General features: G+C 43.1%; 1 protein-coding gene and 1 long non-coding RNA gene across 25 annotated transcripts in view; one reads left to right on the forward strand and one right to left on the reverse strand.

The window, feature by feature from the left end:
* The window catches only part of LOC136794991 (uncharacterized), a 263,347-nt gene that overhangs the window by 54,410 nt on the left and 196,144 nt on the right, over positions 1-12,793 (reverse strand). The window lies entirely within an intron of this gene.
* The window catches only part of MOBP (myelin associated oligodendrocyte basic protein), a 43,705-nt gene that overhangs the window by 10,881 nt on the left and 20,031 nt on the right, over positions 1-12,793 (forward strand). For 9 of the 20 annotated variants that reach the window (XR_010842621.1, XR_010842622.1, XR_010842617.1 and 6 more), the window contains 2 exons: positions 9,559-9,768; positions 10,075-10,376. Coding sequence is in view for 3 of the 20 variants with exons in the window: in XM_059075884.2 (XP_058931867.1) it covers positions 9,563-9,768; positions 10,075-10,342 (474 nt within the window). In the remaining 17 variants the exon portion in view is untranslated. Of the gene's footprint in view, positions 1-6,356; positions 6,453-9,558; positions 9,769-10,074; positions 10,377-12,793 lie in introns of all 20 variants that reach the window. The other 11 variants (XR_010842613.1, XR_010842611.1, XR_010842610.1 and 8 more) reach the window with 5 other exon arrangements.

Raw genomic sequence — 12,793 nt, forward strand, 5'->3', positions numbered from 1 at the left:
GCTTACAACTTGCACTATCTTTCTTTCCAGACGACCACCTGGGACTAAGGGTCACATGCCGCTTCTATTAAATAATTACCCCACACCCCAACTGCCTTTTAAAAAAGATAGTAGAAAGGAAGGAAGTCTGGATGGAAGGAAGAAAATCCATTTTATGTTCATGGTTCTCATTTCCACCTGCAGTCTCCTTGGGGAATAGTGAAAGTGTGTTTAAAGATAACTATGACATTGGTAGGTAAGTAGAGATGCTAGTGCCATCTCTAGAATATGTAATTGATGTAAGCTTGCTAATTAATTTGCATGAATTAAGAAAAGTTATAGTGGGCTCACAACCAATCAGAATGGCCATCATTAAGAAGTTTACAAATAATAAATACTGGAGAGGGTGTGGAGAAAATGGAACCCTCTTGCACTGTTGGTGGGAATGTAAATTGGTGCAGCCACTGTGGAAAACAGTATGGAGGTTCCTCAAAAAACTAAAAATAGAATTCCCAAATGATCCAGCAATCCCACTCCTGGGCACATACCCAGACAAAACTATACTTCAAAAAGATACATGCACCCCTATGTTCATAAGCAGCACTATTTACAATAGCCAAGACATGGAAACAACCTAAATGTCCACTGATAGATGAATGGATAAGGAAGATGTGGTACCTATATACAATGGAATATTACTCAGCCATAAAAAAAGAATGAAATAATGCCATTTGCAGCAACATGAATGGACCTAGAGATTATTATACTAAGTGGAGTAAGTCAGAAAGAGAAAGACAAATACCATATGATATCACTTACATGTGGAATCTAAAATATGACACAAATGAACTTCTCTGCAAAATGGAAACAGACTCATAGACATAGAGAACAGACTTGTGGTTGCCAAGGGGTCGGCGGTGAGGGAGGGAAGGATTGGGAGTTTGGGATTAGCAGATGCAAACTATGGTATACAGGATAGATAAACAATAAGGTCCTATTGTATAGCACAGGGAACTATATTCAATATACTGTGATAAACCATAATGGAAAAGAATATGAAAAAGAATATATATGTATAATTGAATCACTTTGCTGTACAGCAGAAATTAACACTATAGTATAGTATAGTAAATATAGTATAGTAAATCAACTATACTTCAATAAAATTAATTTTTAAAAACAGAAACGAAAAAGTGTAGTGGGTTCACAAAGTCTCTTATTTTTTCCTAAAGAGCCCAGTTTTATAACTTTCAAGATCAGTTAGAAAAGTCCCTTCCTGTGTTGCCTTTTTCATTCATCAGACTCTGTTGCCTGAGTTAGAGCAGAGGTCCCTGAAGGACGTGGGACTGCTAAAGAGCATCTGGGGACAGGCAGCGACAGGCTGAGGGCTCCTGCAGCGATTGTGAGAGGCACCCTTTGTTCATGCTCTCCTTACTCAAGCATCTATTGAACACCTGTTCTGAATTAGGCGTCGAACAAAGCTCTGAGGGCAGAACACTTAAGGGCAACCCTACAGGTTCCAGATGCTCTCCTAGAATCATATACAGCACACAAGGCCAGGGCACAAAAGAGGGAGGAGTGATCATTTCTCCTTAGGGGAAGGGAAGGCTCTGGAAAGTCTCCCCAGGAAATGACTTGGCTTTGGGCTGAGCCCCAAGGTGTTAGAAGCATTTGCTGTGTAACTGTTGGTGGGAAGGAAGTAGGCGGAAGGAGCCCTAAGGCTCAAGGTCCAAAGGTTGAAATAATCCTGCCTCTTGGGGGCCAGGAAAAGCTGGGTTGGGCTGAATGCACTCACCAGGGGAGAGTCTCTCCTTGAATAACAGCCTTATTATTGAAAAAAGGTAATCTTCCCCATGGACTTTTGCCTGCATCTCCTTGGCCAGAATGTGGTCACATAGGCAGTTGTATATATTTAACTGGGCATATCATGCTGCCAAAATCAGGGTTTGTTATTGAAGGGCAGGGCAGATATTGGGTAGTCAGTAATCATACTGGCAATTATGAGTTTTCTATTATTATTATTATCATAACTATATGATTTAGGCGAGTTTACATAACTTGTTCAGGTTTCAATTTCCTCATCTCTAACATGGGGACAGTAGAGACTATCTGGAGGGTTATATTGGGAATTAAAAATGACAGCTATAAAGCATCTGGAGCATAGTAGGTGCACAATAAATAGTGAGGTGAGGTTCTTGTTCTCCCTTTGGTTCCTCTCCTTCACTTCCTTTTTCTCCTTCTTCAATTACCTGCCTCACTTTCCCCTCCTCTGTAGTTTTAGAGTTTATGGAGACAACTGTAAAGCTTAGAAGAAATTATATTTTAAATATATATATATTTTTTTCTCTTTTTCTTTTTTTTTCTTCTACAAACCCTTGTGTCGAGGGCTGACTTTCAATAGATCGCAGCGAGGGAGCTGCTCTGCTATGTACGAAACCCCCACCCAGAAGCAGGTCGTCTACGAATGGTTTAGCACCAGGTTCCCCACGAACGTGCGGTGCGTGACGGGCGAGGGGGCAGCCGCCTTTCCGGCTGCACCCCGTGTCCCAGGACGAAGGGCTCTCCGCACCGGACCCCGGTCCCGACGCGCGGCGGGGGGCGCCGCGCAGAAATTATATTTTACAGTTTCAAGTTCAGTCACTTTTTTTCTCTTCATCCTGCCAGACAGTTTATAATTATATTTGCTTTGCAATTAGGTAGTATAGTTTGTGAAAACATCATGTAGTGTTTATAATGATTTGCTTTTAGCCACGAAAGTAAATAATGTTATCATTACTTCATTAAGCATTTAATTAATGCTTAAATTAAATGTCATGTGAGATACATAAAGAGTATGTCTGAAGAAGTCAATAGGATTAGGTCAAATGAATTTGAATGAATTCTTAGTGAAAGGAAAATGGAGTTTATGAAGCAAGTTATTTGTATTTGGTAGTGCTAGGTTCTTCACCTACTTTATTTTATTTAATACTATAAAAGCCCCTATGAGTTAAATGTTATTATTTTTTATTCCCTTCTATTATGGACTGAATGCTTGTGTCTCCCAAAATTCATATGTTGAAATCTAATCCCCAGTGTGATGGTAGTTGGAGGTGGGACCTTTGGGAGGTGATTAGGTTATGAGGGTGGAGACCTCATGAATGGGATTAGTGCCATTATTACAGAGACCCCAGAGAGCTCCCTCACTCATTCCACCATCTATGAACTAGGAAGTGGGCTCTCACCAGACACAGAATCTGCCAACACCTTCATCTGGGATTCCGCAGCCTCCAGACTACGAGAAATAAATTTCTGTTATTCACAATCTGCCCAATTTATGGTATTTTTTATAGCACCCAAACTGAGGCAGACACCCTCTTTTAGGTGAGAAAACTGAGTATATTAATTCAGGATTGTATTTGACTGTTTGTAGCTGAAATAATAGTGGTTTAAACAAGGTGGAAGTTTGTTTCTCCTGTAAAACGTGGTCAGTGTTCAAGGATCCAGGCTAGAACCACTGTCATCAAGGATTCAGGCTCCTCCAGCTTTGTGTTCCACCAAGTGGCTTTATCTGCAAGGTTGAGCTATGATCCAAAAATAAATCGCTAGATTGTAGTTTGTGCCCAAGAATAAACTGCTAGATTGTAGCTTGTTCACATTCTTATCTTCCCTAGATAATTCCGAATTGTTTCTGGAAATACAGTCTTTCAAAGCACACATGGAACATTTAGAAACATTGACTGTGAAACATGAAGCTCAACCAATATCAGAGTCATTATCATACAGACCACTCTCTGACCAGAATGCCTTAAAATCAGAAGTCAATGTAATAAAAATAACTTCATACACTTGGAAATTTTACAACAGATTTTTTAAAATAATTGATGAATCAAAGAAGAACTCATTCATATTTAAAATGAAGAGAAAATGAAAATTTTATGTTAATATTGTGGTATTCAGCTGAAGTTGTATGAAAAAGTTATAGTCATAAAGGCATATGTGAGAAGAGTTTGTCTCAAGAATACGTAAAAAGCACAAGAACATAAGCCTAAAGAAAACTGAAAAACAGAAATAATAAATGCACTCAGAAATTAATGGACTAGGAAAAAAAAGAACAAAGACAAGCAGGAAACCCAATAGCTTGTTTTTGAAAAGAATCGTAAAGTGGATAAGTTCTGTCAAGATTAATCAAGAAAATGAGAGGGGCTTCCCTGGTGGCGCAGTGGTTGGGAGTCTGCCTGCCGATGCAGGGCACACGGGTTCGTGCCCCGGTCTGGGAAGATCCCACATGCCGCGGAGCGGCTGGGCCCTTGAGCCGTGGCCGCTGGGCCTGCGCGTCCGGAGCCTGTGCTCCACGGCGGGAGAGGCCACAGCAGTGAGAGGCCCGCGTACCACACACACACACACAACAACAACAACAACAACAACAAACAAGAAAATGAGAGAAGATGCAAATATATGATATAAACCATAAAGGGGGCTGCAACTATAAATTTATCACAGATTTTAAAAGCTATAGGAAAATGCTATGAGTGACATTACATCTACATCTATAAAACTTTATTTAAAAAAATGAATGATTTTTCCAAGTATATAATTTGAAAAGTATGTAAGGTATGGTCTGACTTTTTATTAACTATATATTTACATGTAAATATTCTCAAGGCAAAAAAATATGTTCAAATATTTTTATGTGGTTAACTATGAGATAAGAATTTAGGAATTTTTATCATTTTCCTTCATCCAAGTTTTAAAATTCTCAACAGTGAATAAGGTCTTAAAACCTACTAAGGACTGGTGAGGGAGGGACAGAGGAAGCACCCATGGGTCACACTCCCCTCGGGACCCTGCCTGAGTTTACACTGCAGCCTCCCACTGTGAGCCTCTGTGCTCTGGCAGGAGGTGCTGGCCACCTTACTGTCCTGATGTCTCCACACTCCATCCTCTACCATTCCTTTCTTCAGAGAGCTGTTTCCCCAACTTTCAGTCCGTTTCACCCTGAGACACGGACCCATGCACTTCTGCAGCCTTATCCCATCCTTGGGCCCACCTCCAGTCCCCCAAAGTCCAGGCTGGTCCCATTGCCTGGACACCTGCTCCCTGGAGAGGAGGGCTGAGCACAGGGAGCTCAGACCATGTTGAGCCTGGTCAGACAGCACCAGATGCTGGAGTCACAGGGACCTGGGTTCAAATCTCCATCTGCCTCTTACTGGCTCTTTGAACTTGGTCATATTCCTTACTTATCTCATCTTTAGTTTGTTGATGATAATGCCATATTAGAAAAATGAGGTAAAGTATATAAAACAACCACCATATAATAGGGCATCAGGAAATGTGAATTATTTCTTCTGCTGTTAGTTATTTGCCTGTAGTTACAACTAATTTACCAGGAAGCCTAGTATGGTGGGAAAGGATGGCTCGTGTGTATGTTGCTATGGCTCAGCATGTGGACCTTAGCATTTCTAAACTGGGGCATGGTGTGGGGCAGAGTTGGAGGGGAGTATATATAACCAATTACAATGTACCCCAAACTAAACGCGGTACTTCTGCTACCACAGGCAATAGTAGCCAGAGCCTTTCCACTGACTGTAAACATTTTACTAAAGGAAGCGGGGAAATGCTATGTTAAAGCTGGGTGAATTTTCAGCTGGTTAATCTAGAAGAACGTCAGGGTTCCAGGGCAGAGAACTACTTTTCCATTAGGAACACATGTGATGAGTAACAAGCGGTTAGGCTGCTCCCTGCTGGACATGGTGGGCGAAGGCGGAGAGTAAGGAGCGTTGCCAGGGAATACTTTGAGGACTTTCCCCTGACGTGCTGGGGAAGAGATGGCTGGGAGGGGGTCTAGATAGGCATAGAGTGGGCCCAGGCATCTTGTCAGGTGGGTGGGAATTGAGAATTCAGTCAGAGCAGAAATTTAGAGTCACAGGAGACTTAAAATCTCCCTCTTACCCCATGCCGGTCATTCATAAAAATTTGGGGCAAGTGCTAGATTTTCTGTTATTTGTGATGAGTGCCTGAACAATCTGGGGAAAGGTGACCCCGGAAGGCTGGAGGAATTAGGGATGTCTGAATTGCCTGTGAAAACCTGAGTAACATCATGTCCATGTGCTGGGAGCCTAAAGAAATGACTCCTGCTGGTTAGTCCTGGAGTGTTTCATTTCATTATTTCCCATGGGAGAAGAAACTTGAGCTGGACTTTGCCACATGTGCAGGGTTTGGTAGGGCTTTGGCAGATCTTTAGGGTCGTAACTGCAATGAATCAGACCCTAAAAATCAACTTTAGTTTCTCATTGGTCTAAAAATGCTCGTTTGTACAAAGCTTTTTTAAAATTTGTTTTGTTTTGTTTTTGTTTTTTTGTTTTTTTTGATACTGCTGACCATCTCCTCCTCCTGCAAAGTTGGAGATTTCTCTTCTAAGAGTCTGCTACTCCTCCCACCTCCCTGGCTGCCTCTGCTGCTCTTTCTTCCCTAGCTCTTCTTCCTGGAGCTTGAAGGTAGGCCCACTACTCCTCCTGGGAGCCTTCCCTGGCCAGGCTCCTCACTCAGCTCACATCCAGCACATCCACTCCCAAGGCTGTGCCTCTTCCATGAGGTGAAGGACCCTCTAGCTGACAGCTCTAGCTCCTGAGTTTCGGATGCCCATTTCCACATGGATGTCATGAGCGCCTTAAATTCACGATATCCCAGACCCATGAGATGACCTCCCTCCCTCTCATCTATTCAGACTCCTGATCAGCTGATGGCATGACCACACTCCCAGTCACAAGGGCTAGATCCTTCGTAGTGATGGGTAACTCCTGTGCTACCTCATCACCTGTGTCCTGGCACTGTCACCTCTCCCACACTGCCCTGCAGACCGGGTGGGCTCTCAGGTGGACTGCAATTCACCCTTCAGTATCTTTGCTTAGGAATCAACTGTTCCCAACCCTCCACAAACCCTTATCTCTGCTGTCCAAATCTCAGGGCCAGATGCTTCTACCCATGTTTTACCTGCTTCCCCAGCCCAATGTATGGCCCCACTCTTGTGGAATCTCCGTGCCATTGTCTCAGCACATTCTCGAGTTCCACAGCATCCCTTCCTTGCATTGCATTTACTAACATTTATGCAACATTCTTCCATCTACAAGATGTCAGCAGGATGTTTAGCTGATCCATCCCCTCAGTCTCCTCAGAGACTTGTACGTGTTTGGGGTCAATAGGTGGTTTTGTGGCCATGAGTACACCATGTGCATCCTTGCCCATCTTCCCAGCTGGTGGATACTTTTCTTGAGGATGGGACTAAACATGATTCAGCTTTGCATCCCCTACAGAGCCTGAGCACTGTGCCTGACACAACCTAAACATATCATAAATGCTGAAATGGATGCTCAAAGGTAACCCTATTAATCATTTAGTATTTATCGTACCTTGAAGAACTCTAACATTAAAAGTTTTGGATAAAGCAGATGAGCCTATAAGAGAAACTGAGACAGAAGGGCTAGAGATGGAGGAGGGAATCTAGGAGAACATGGAGTGACAGGACAGGGAAGCATTTACATGGAGGAGGGAATCTAGGAGAACATGGAGTGACAGGACAGGGAAGCATTTACATGGAGAGAGAGATTGAGGAAGAAGACAGCTGGTCTGGCAGCATGGAGGTCTTTATGAGAAACATGTGTCTTTGGGAGGTAGGAACAGAAGCCAGATTGGAGTGCACTGAGGGGGAGGAGATGTAGAAATGGAGAAAAAGAGTGTTGACAACTTCTTAAGAACATTGCCTATAAAAGTGAGGAGTTATAGAGAGAAAAAGAGACATCAAAGTGAGATTCAGAGAGGATTCTCTTTCAAAATGGGATATTCATGAGTATGATTAAGAGCTTCTGAAGTAGGGAGGACTTTCTGAACTAAAATATAAAACCCTGAGTAAGAACTAGGAAACTTCATTACATAAAAATTAATTTTTTGCATGATAAAAGCAGGTGAAACGTTGGGAAACAGCATTTGCAACATACATAACAGGTGTAACACATAATATGGACTCTACAGACTGAGGTGCAAAAGGTTGTATTTTCTTCTTATAACTACACTCAACTTGCTTCTCAGCCCTCACTTCTATCTGTAGCAGAAGACAACCCTATCAAAAACCAAAAATGTTACACAACATTATAAATCAACTATACTTCAATAAAAAACAATAGAAACCAACCAACAAACAAAAAAATCAAAATATCCCCTCAGAGTAACTTAGTTGTTTTTAATGTATTCATCCTTAAAACCCAGATCATCTTCTCTGACTTCAAAGAATCCATCCCCTTTTCATGGTTTCCTTTATCTTTGTACATACTTCTGTTGGTCGATGTCACCGTGTCTTGTAATTACATACTGCACGTCTCTGTGTACAACTTGACCTTGAGTTTGTTGAGAGGAGGGACATTCTCAGTGGCCAGTATATGCACTTTACCTGTGTATATTTGTAGACTCTTGTTGGTTAATAGTCATTTAAGTCCCCTGTGTGCTTCAGTGTTTTGGAGTGTTAGGTAGGACTATTTCTGCATGTGTCACATTTCCACAAAGGATGTTGTAGTAATTAAGTTTTTACCCCCCTTTCAGAATATTTCAAGAATCAAAACTCTCTAGGCTCTCCTCTTCCTCCTCTTACTTTTCCTTTTTAACTGAGGTAAACAGTAAAATGCACAAAAATTAAGTGTAGAACTCACTGAATTTTTACATATGTATACACCTGTGTAGTCATCTCCCAGATCAAGATCCAGGTCTTGATTTTCTGCCCCCAGCAAGCTCCGACCCCAGTAGGCTTTTTTTTTCCGCCCCCAACAGGCTCCCTCCTGCCTCTTCTTAGTCAGACCCCACCTCCTCCAAATATAACTATGTTCTGATCTCTAGCACCATGCACTAGACTAGTTTTGCCTGTTTTTTAACCTCATATAAATTGAATCATATAGTGTGTATTCCTTTGTGTTTGGCTTCTTTTGTTCGACATTGTTTGTGAGATTCAAATATGTTGACCTGTGTCTTACAGTCTGTTCTTTCTCATTCTGGTGTAGTATTTCATTGTATGAATAGAGATTATGCTTTCAGTAACAAAGCTTTCTTGGTTTTTTAGAGAAACGGCCATACCTAAATCTAGAATATTATTTTGCCATAGATGTGTTTGGCTTTGTAATATTTTTTCCTGTCCTAAGTGGATGGCTAACACATAAGAGAAAAAAGAGTCCATTTTCAGAAAACATGATTTAAAAATACACAAAAATTAACAAACTCTTCCCTTATATCGCCTAGGTACAAACTCTTAGGTGAAAGATAGGCTACAGGGATGTATTTGTACAACATGGGGAATATAGCCAATATTTTATAATAACTGTAAATGGAGTGTAACCTTTAAAAATTGTATGTAAATTTTTAAAAAAGAACAAACTCCTAGTTGAGTTCCTTTTCATAGAGCTGGGCAGGAAATTGACTTTCCAGATTCAGGATGGAGGATAGCCCTGAATATTAACTTGGACCATGGGAGTAGCAGGGAGTGGGTTCCTTGAGTAGAAAGCTCCCTCACATGAATGTGCTGTTTTATGTCTCCCCACCTCCCCCCGCATCACTGATTTCCAGTGAGATGAGTCAGAAAGTGGTTAAGGAGGGCCCCAGACTCTCCAAGAACCAGAAGTTCTCGGAGCACTTCAGCATACATTGCTGCCCGCCGTTCACCTTCCTCAACTCCAAACGCGAGATTGTGGACCGCAAGTATAGCATCTGTAAAAGTGGCTGCTTCTACCAGAAGAAAGAGGAGGACTGGATCTGCTGTGCCTGCCAGAAGACCAGGTGAGTGGTTTGCGCTGCTACCTGGCGCCTGGGCTGGGCGTTGGCCTCTGTCTCTCAGCTCCGAGTTCCCCCTTCCGGCTCTACTCTGCGATGCTGGGGCTGAGGCTCTGCAAACTACGCTTCCCCCAGTCCCCTGACAGTCGGCTCCCCGTTAGGCTCTGCCATTGGAAGGTACTGGAGGGAGACTGGAAGGTGGGGCGGGGGGAGGAGCAGGGCTGCCTTCCTATTTCCAGCTCCTGTCCGCATCCCTTAAAGCAACAGAGGGGAGCCATTGCTCCAGCCTCCAGCTTCTTTTGGCCCTCTCAGCACCAGCCGCCGCGCAACGTCCCCTCAGAGGCCCAAGCGCCAGCCAGCTGCACCCCCCGCGGTGGTCAGAGCACCGGCCAAGCCACCGGCCAAGCCACGGTCCCCTCCGAGGTCTGAACGTCAGCCACGCCCCCGCCCAGAAGTCCGAACTCCACCAGCCAAGCAGCGCCCCCCTCAGAAGCCCAAGCAGCAGCCGCGCAGCAGCCCCCAGAGAGGGCCAGGCACCAGCCGTGGGGGGTCCCCCAACAAAGCCTCTAGGTTCTGGTAACACCATCTCTTCCCTTTTGCTCCCCAGCCCTAAGGTTAGTAGCTGCTTCCTGTGTTTACTAACAATAGGTTATCTCAGTGGCCCTCCTTCAGCCTTACCAAACCTGTGTAATCAATTCCCTGCATTAAATCCCCTTGTTTGAAACACCTAGTGTGGCTTATGTTTTCCTCATAGCCCCTGTTGGTACAATACTTCAGATGGCAGCACCAGTTGCTTCCTTTGTCTAGTAGGACTGGAAGTGATTAATTTATAAATTCAGAGTATGGACCACAGTAACAGATTGAATAAATGAGGCCCTAGATTCCTGTCCCTCAGAGAGAGAAGGAATGGTGACTCTAAGGGGTATCTGTGTATGTGCAAAAGGAGAGGTTCAGCCAGTTCATCCATCCCTCCTCCCAACACACTTAATCTGATGTTAACTTCAGTGGCAAGATCATTCATTCATTCATTCAACAATCTTGATTGCGCATGTATAGAGTTCCACATACTATGCTGGGGTATGGGAACGTGGCCAGAACACGCCAGGTTGTTTGCGATTCACCAGAACCAAACAAGAGAATAGTTAGTCACAGTGTAGGGTTAAACGCTCTAATACTCTCATAATCAGTATGTGCATTGGGCTATGGGAGCCTGGAGAATGGCTCTGCCTGTCTGGGGCTTCACAGAAGTTAGGTTAGAATAAGTAGAGGATAAAAGGGGATGATGCCTGTAGAGAGAATAGGTGAGCCAAAGAGCATATGTTCATCAGCTCCATCTTGGGGAGGTCAGCCTTTTTTTTTTTTTTTTTTTAGTAGACTTTACTTTTCAGAGCAGTTTTAGGTTCATATCACAGTTGAGCAGAAGGTACAGAGACTTCCCTTATACTCTCTGTCCACATGCACGGCAGGCCAACTCTTTAGTCCTTTTAGTATTTGAAAATGAACATGTTTTATAAGTTAACAATGGATATAAATTGTATTGGGGATTCTCATATCTACTCTGATGCTCAGAACCTGCATAGCACATAATAGTGTATGCATGTCTCATGATGTTTACAGATTTAGTATGTAGAAGAATCAATTGGGGAGCATGTTAAAATGCTCCCAGAGAATCTAATTCCTTGGGTCACTTGTGAGGTTCTAGGGATCTGCATTGTCAACAAGCAACCAACCCACCCCCAGTGTAGATCAGGTGAGGTTAATTTGGGAAGGAAATAACAGACTGGTGAGTGACTGGTAAGTCACTAAAACTGTAATAGGAAGTTGTGCATCAAGTTACCTGGTCGTTAATTTATGCCTTCCTGAGGGGCCTGAGTAATAAGGTCCTAGGACAGGTAAGCTTTCATATATGGAAGTGGTTAGGAAATGTGCAGAGCAGAGGAAATTAAATGTATATGAGGCATGTCATCTGTGGTGGTGGCTTCAAGCCCACAATCTCCAGTGAGCTATGTGATGGCCGTTTGGGTGGCTGGGAGTTGAATGAACCAGGACATGGAAAGGAGATGGAAGACAATGAAAGCCAATTTCATCTGAGCAACAGATTTGTCTGAATTCAGCCTTGCTGAATTCACTTAAACTCAAGAGATATTTTAGCGTTGGTGTATTTTGACTCCCTCAGTTAACCATCCTCAGTGGGTATCAGGGAAGACACCTCTATAGTCTGTCATTGCCTCCTTAGCTGTTGTCCCTTCCCTGGGACCAAGGGACCTGACAGGCTCCATTCATAATGTCCCACGACATCACAGATGCACCATCTGAGCCCTTCCTACGATACTCATTCCCCCTTCTCAGGTTCCCAAAGGTCCTAAGGTAATGCATTAGAGACATTGCTTCGCCATGCTGTATGTGGTATGCATACATACCCTATTGACACTAAGTGACTGTCCTAAATCAAAGGGTTGGGAGGAAGGTTAATGGGAAAAAATTCACCCTCAAGCAGAGCTACTAAATTACATTTGAAGAAAGGGTCAAAAAAGTTTTCCTGAAGCAGGGTTGCTTTCTGAAATGGTGCCATTCTTGAGGTCTGACCCTTTGAGGTCAAACAATTTTGACAAAGGACTTTTGTGTCCTTAGTAATTCCCTTGGATACATCTTTTCAAAAACCAGTGAATATTTAAATCTTAGGATCCATAGGTATGATTCCTTGCATCCTGATTGAACATGGCAGCATTCTCATATTTGATGGAAAGAAACCATGGCATCTCCCTTTTAGTTTGTTTTACTCTCAGTTCTTCAAGGTTTTAGTATTTCACAGGTCATCCCAGTCTTTAGGGTTAAGATGTGTTTCCTGAGCTGAGACTCTTCTGGCTCCTTGGTGCTCTGCTTTCAGGAGCTAAGATCTGTGGTTTTCTGAAAACTTCTGTGGCTGCAGCTTTGGGTGACTAATTTGGGGCCAGTCACACATATGTGAGCGGTACTGTGTGTGCCTTTGATGCATTCTTTTCACAGCATTGTCTTGTACAAACTGAGCCCT

This window comes from Kogia breviceps, chromosome 10 (assembly GCF_026419965.1).
Source record: "Kogia breviceps isolate mKogBre1 chromosome 10, mKogBre1 haplotype 1, whole genome shotgun sequence".
Lineage (NCBI taxonomy): Eukaryota > Metazoa > Chordata > Mammalia > Artiodactyla > Physeteridae > Kogia > Kogia breviceps.